The sequence below is a fragment of the Vicia villosa genome, linkage group LG4 (assembly GCF_029867415.1).
Source record: "Vicia villosa cultivar HV-30 ecotype Madison, WI linkage group LG4, Vvil1.0, whole genome shotgun sequence".
NCBI lineage: Eukaryota > Viridiplantae > Streptophyta > Magnoliopsida > Fabales > Fabaceae > Vicia > Vicia villosa.
In genome coordinates, this window is record NC_081183.1 from 128,518,253 (window position 1) to 128,524,637 (window position 6,385).

At 36.6% G+C, this 6,385-nt stretch overlaps 1 protein-coding gene across 1 annotated transcript; it reads right to left on the reverse strand.

Moving 5' to 3' along the window:
* Positions 1-1,082: 1,082 nt before the first annotated feature.
* On the reverse strand, positions 1,083-1,883 carry LOC131597854 (uncharacterized). Its single transcript, XM_058870517.1, has 2 exons — positions 1,687-1,883; positions 1,083-1,548 (listed from the first exon to the last, which is right to left on the reverse strand). Exons 1-2 carry the CDS (start codon positions 1,881-1,883, stop codon positions 1,083-1,085), a joined length of 663 nt encoding a protein of 220 aa, XP_058726500.1.
* Between the last annotated feature and the right edge of the window lie 4,502 nt (positions 1,884-6,385).

Genomic DNA, 6,385 nt, shown 5'->3' on the forward strand with positions numbered 1-6,385 from the left:
TTTATGAAGTGTGAGGGGTGTGTGAGATTGTGTTGGAGAAGTAAAACTTCTGGAACCTGAGGAATTTACTTTCAAACCTTGACCATTGCCATTGAAGATCTAATCATGGCCTTCAAAGGGTGCTAATTGCTGCTGATTCTTAGGATCATTTATAACTTGGAAGGAAGCACTAGAATTAGGATGCCAGAAGGTATTGGCAGGAGCATAAGGCATAGTATTGGCCACAAAGGCACTAGGCACAGTTAGGGCAGGTAGAACCCTGTTAGGTTGTGGAGGTCGAGTCCAGATATTTATAGCTTTCGTGGTAAATAGAGTTGGAGAAGCAGTTCAGGGTTGATTGTTATAAATTGCTCCATAGGTGGAAGTAGGTTGAAATTTTCGATTGAACCTGTGCCAGCAATTGAGAGCAAACTGACCTATCTTGGAACTAGGGGTGGCAAAACGGGCCACCCGCCCTGCCTTTAGCCCGCCAAAAATGAGCGGGGCGGGTAAGCCCGCCAAGTAGAAATGGGCATAAAAATCAAGTCTGCCCCCACCAAGGTGTTGGGTTAGCATGCGGCGGGGCTTTCCCGCATTATTTATTTATTATTTATTTTTCATTTTTTTTAATAGATTAATAGGTTTTTTAACCTTTCAATTAAATTTTCCACTTATTTTTTAGAACAATTTTTTATAAAGCATCTTTTAAACAAATTTTACTTAAAAAAATGTTGGATATATGCATAGATAAATTTATAAATTAAACCATCAAAAATTTAAATTACTAGAATTAACTAAAAAAATGCAGACTTGGCAGGCGACGGATTTTAGCGAGGCGAGCATTGGCGGGCGGCGGGTTTTGGAGGGACGAGCTTTGATGGGCGGAGGGCCCAAAATCTCAACCCAAGCTTCCATTTTATGGCGGGTGCACTGGCCAGCCTGGAGGGCCACGACCCGTTTTGCCACCCCTACTTGGAACACACCTGACACTACACAATGGAGGAGGAAAATCTACCACCTATGTCTCTGCTAGAGCAACCACCTCTTGAATAACGGCCACCACGAGAGGGATGAAACTCTAATTCATTTGAATGCAATGGTGCCTAAGTGTTTTGCTTAGAGATTGCAGCAACACTGTCTTTAGTAGTAGAACCGGTGGAAGCCGCATGTGTAAGATTGAGAGAAACAAGATCAGGTGGTGATTGCTTCTTGAATTTGTTCAAGCGAAGTTCATGTGCAAGAAGTAAGATATCTACTTCATCAAGATCCATGACATCGAACTTGCTTTCAATAACAAATACCACATGTGTGAACTCAGGTGGTAGGCCTTCAAGAATGACATCAATATGGTGAGAAGATGGAATAGGATCTCCAATGGATGCTAGAGCATCAACAATGTTGCAAATTTTGAGTAGATACTCTTGAATTGATGAATTGTCAAGAGAGAGTGCACGGAGTTCAACTCTGAGTTGTCGTGCTTTGGCACGAGTTTGCTTCTGAAAATAGTTGAATAAACTATCCCAAAGTTGATGAGCATGATTGCAACCACGAACAAAAGAAAGGATTACGCTTGACAATTTAGATTGTAACCATCAAAGTAGCATCTAATCCTTCTGCAACCAGCGTGAATAATATGGATTCACGGTGCCAGTCGCACGAGCATCATCATCAACGAATTGCTATGGTATTCACGAGAAGACAACGAACTCAGTGAGTCCATGAGCATTGATGTAGGGTTCGATTTGTTGGTGCCATAAATGGAAGTTTTTCTCATCTAGTTTTTGTGTGATCTTGAGAAATAATTGGAGACGAATCGAATCATCCATGGATTTTAGCTGCGCAGTCGTGCTGGAGGTAGGGTGAGAAGACGACGACAAGTGCACCGGTGACGACGGTTGCACCATCGGAGTTGAGGTAGTGGATCGGTGGCTTAATCTGATACCATGTTAGAATATAAAGAGAGAGTGAGACTTTGCATTACTCTAAATAATTTTCAAATTTGTTTTCAATTGAATGAGTTAGTTACATAAGATGGCACCTTGTTACTTAAGCTATCTACTTACTACCTACAGTAATAATGAAGATTCAAGGCTAGTCCATCAAATAGACAATATTTTTAGCATTACTCACGAGTACCTCCACAACAAGTCAAAACAACAAAGCCAGAGGATACACTCAATCAATTTTTGCAGTTATCTATGGCTAATAAAAAAAATATTGAAGACTCCATTGAAAATTTTGAGACTCAGGTGGGTCAATTAGTCAAACAGTAATCAGATATTCCAAGTAACATATTTAGTGTAAATACGAAGAACAAACCAAAAGATCATTGTAGTGTTGTTCTTATGGATGAAAGAATTATTGTCAAAGCCATAGAAGAAAGAGCAGAAGAACCAAAAGAATGAGAATTGTAGGACGAAGCATACAAATTTAATCAACAAGATCTACCTAGGAAAGAAGTTAACCTTTGTGTAGTTGTATTACCTATTTCCATAGGTAATATGAAGGTTAGAAATGCACTTATTGACCTAGATGCAAGTGTGAATATAATACCATTATTAGTGGTAGAAAGGATTGGGTAACTATAAATAGAGCCAACTACATCAACATTGCAAATGGAAAATAAAACATGCAGGGTACCAGTATGAACTATTAAAGATATATTAATACAATTGATAAATTTTCATTCTATGGATTTTGTGATATTGGACATCAAAGAAGGCCAAAAAATGTTGCTCGTATTAGGAAGACCATTCATGAAAAGTGCAAGGATGCTCGTAAACATTAATAAAGGTGAAGTAAAGGTCAAAATAAAGATCGTGAGGCATGTTATAAGGTAGTCTTTAGTTTAAATAAACACTTGTTGAAAGGAAAACAAACCATAACTTATAGTTTTTTTAGTAGTCTTTAGTTTAGTTATTTCTTTTAAAAAAAACACAATGATGAAAGCAAAATGCCAATGGTAGAAAAAATGGGCTTGCTAAGCGCAAAATGGCCATGCCACTTATCGCCTTGTGTGAACAAAATGAATCTCAAAAGACAAAATACGAGTTCTTGACTAGCGCAGGCCAGCTCGCCTAGCGAGAGACCCATTACAGAACTTTGGAAACCATAATCAGACTTAAAAACAATCAATCTAATCATTTTATCTCACTCTATCCAACTCTCCCACGGATGAAAAACCCTAGAACATATTAGAGAAAAATCATCCAAGGAGAAAAACATCACACTTTTGAATTTTAATCCAGTTCAGAGATTATTCAGGTATGTCATTTACTCTATTATGCTTTAACTCTTCTAAATTATGAACATTGCTGCAAAAACAATGTATTCACTCTAATTTAGGAATAAATTATGGTAACTTTATTACTCCATGATATTGACATAAGATAGAGTAAGATTTCTTGCATGACCACTTGAATGGGATACTCTAGGATGAACAATGAGGGTATGTGTGTATGCTAGAAACCTCTATGTAGAGATGGAAAAATGGACCCGATCTGTTGGACATGCTCGTTTTACCCACACTTTCTTACGAGACAGGCCAATGTTTTAGGCCTGCACCCTCCAATGTGCTTGCCTCACCCCGCCTCATTTTTTGCGGTATTTTGCAAGTTCATACATTAACATAATTTTTGTATTTTTAGGCTTAAAAGGCGTAGTGCACACGGGTCCGCCCCCGCACTGGTCTCATTTTTTCCAGAGGCAACAAACTTAACAGTCTCTATGGATACGATAATTATAAAACTTACTTTTGTGCTCGCAACACCTACTTATTTTTTGTGCTCCCTTGAATCCACCCAAACTCCCTGAAAATTGAAGATAAACCTCTTATTTATAGGCTAGAGAAAGGTATACTCTCTAGACGCACTGCCTATCATCACCTAGCATGCCTACTTTATTCTATGTTAAGAAAAGCCCACTCACCCTACAACTAGCCCTAGCCGCCCTATCTCGCTAGGTGCACCGTCCATCTTCACTTAGCGTATAAACCCTTTCTTCAAAATGAAGTTACTTCATCAAGAAGTCTTCTATTGCCCGTGCTCGCCTAGCACGCCCATGGACGTGGCCTAGTGAGCCTTGCTTGTAGAAATTAAGTCTTGGCAAGGCCTTTGTGTGTTTCTTGGTGGTTTTTCAGTCCTTTTCACCTATTTTTGATAAATATGCTTTGATCTTGTTAATAGACCGAGTTATAAGCTATTAGGTAATGCACCTATCTCACGGATTTGAAAGCGACAATAGATACAAATGAGAGCAACAAATGGTAATATTAAAAGATGAGTAGAGGAACATATTACTGACCTATGGTTATGTATGATAAATACTTAATGACGAAATCTACCCCTAGCAAGATTCTTACTGTTAACACCAAAATCTTCACTTTACTTTCCTTCATTTATTTTCTGTCGTTTTCTCTAATGCATCAAAATAACTATAAAACCATTATCTACTTAGAATCTTAAGAAGTATCGAACAATCTTTAAAACAACCTCTATATGGATATGATAATTATAAAACTTATTTTTGTGCTAGCAACACCTACTCATTTTCTGTACTCCCTTGAATCCACAAAAACTCCCTAAGAACTGAAGTTGAACCTCCTATTTATAGGCCAGAGAAAGGTAGACTCGCAAGGTGCATTGCCCATCCTCGCCTAGCGCGCCTAATTTCTAATAGGTTAAGAACAGGTAACTTACTCTGCAACTAGCCCTAGGTGCCCTATCTTGCTAGGTGCATTGCCCATCCTCACCTAGCGCGCCCATGGACATGGCCTAGCGATCCTTACTAGTAGAAATTTGGTCTTGGAAATGCCTTTGTGTGTTGCTTGGTGCATTTTTAGTCCCTTTCACATGTTTTCTTTATAAATATGAAAGTAGAAAGTCCAAACAAGTGTTTTTATCACTTTCCATAGATAAAGGGGGGGGGGGTATATTGATTTCTTGTAAAATAAGTCAAGAAGTGCCTAAATATTTTATATTATTTCGAAAATTATTAACTCTCCCCAACTTATATTTTTGTTTATCCTAAAAAAATCCATTCAGATGGTTCAAAAGTTTTATAATACATGTTTCATGATAAGGTTGAATGACTAGGTCAAAGATTTTTGAAAAATATATGAATGACATCATATTCTTTCTAATGCAAGTTCATGATCAACATCATAAATATCCACAAAATATAGCATGGATGTAAAATAATTGCTTGACTAAAGTGAGATTTTAAAATATTTTTAGATCAATAGTGAATTGTTTGTCAGAATCTTGAACTCACTGAGTATCTCTATATGGTTAGTGTTTCCATCATAATTTGAATAATGCATGAATTATAGTTGAAGAAATACTCAACATTAACCAAGTCATAACCATGCTTCCTTAACTAACCAATAATAATGTCCTTCTCCCAATCTATAAAATATCTTAGCATTACTTAGTTGCATTCTTAGAAAATATCAAAGTATGAGAAGCATATTGCAATTACTTACTCAATTTTATATCTGGATTATTGAACTGTGGTCACAAACATAGTTGATGAAATGTGTTTTCTATAATAATGAATTGCTCTACATTTACTATGGTTGTATACTCTTTATGAGCTATTGGAACACAGTTGTTGCCCTTGTCTTTGGAAACAAATGCAAACCTGGATGAAGTGGTGGTTCTTGCTCAAGAGATTCAGACTCAGGTAATTTGACATGAATGAGTCTTTTAATATATAATCATTGTTTCACATAATCAACTTAAAGTAGGAAAAGAGGTCTTTTTTGTATTCAAACCAATATATAATTCCAATAATTATGCTTCACTTCTAACATATATTATCAAATTTGTATTCAAATTGATACGTAATTCTAGTAATTATGCTTCACTTCTAATATATATTATCAAATATTTAGAAACTTAGAGAATTCCAAAATTTTAAGATTTTTTTTAGTAAATTATGGTTATGAAATGTTGACAACACAACTTTTTTTCTCGCCTTTTCATATGTAGGGTAAAAAGAGTGTTTTGTGGGGAACAACTCAGATGTTCATGCATCCTTGCTATATGCATGGTGCTGCTACTAGATAACACTGTATACCATCAATTAAAAGGGAAGATTTATAAAAGTGAAGGATATAAATACCATTGGTCAAGCTCAAGCAACTAGAGCTACTTTGGGTTCTCACAGGAATCTGTTTGGTGATGTTCTAGGAAAAGTGAGGCTTCTTGGAGACAAGTTCCCGATTATTCATAGCTTTCTCTGTATGTTGGATAGTGATGGCTCTTTGTTTTTTTTAAGCAAGGATTATATTAATAAGAGAACCACAGTTCTCAGAACTTGATACAAAATACCCGACTAAAGAGCACGAGGAGAAAAATTAAACGCCAATTGCCTCTTACGACAAATAGTAAAGAGGAAACCTACT

Bases quoted from the DNA above. Each gene is read 5' to 3' on its own strand.
- LOC131597854 (XM_058870517.1), bottom strand. From the start codon at position 1,883: ATGGTGCAACCGTCGTCACCGGTGCACTTGTCGTCGTCTTCTCACCCT. The intron at 1,549-1,686 runs GTTCGTTGTCTT...TAAATTGTCAAG, and splicing joins AATGCTCATGGACTCACTGA to CGTAATCCTTTCTTTTGTTC.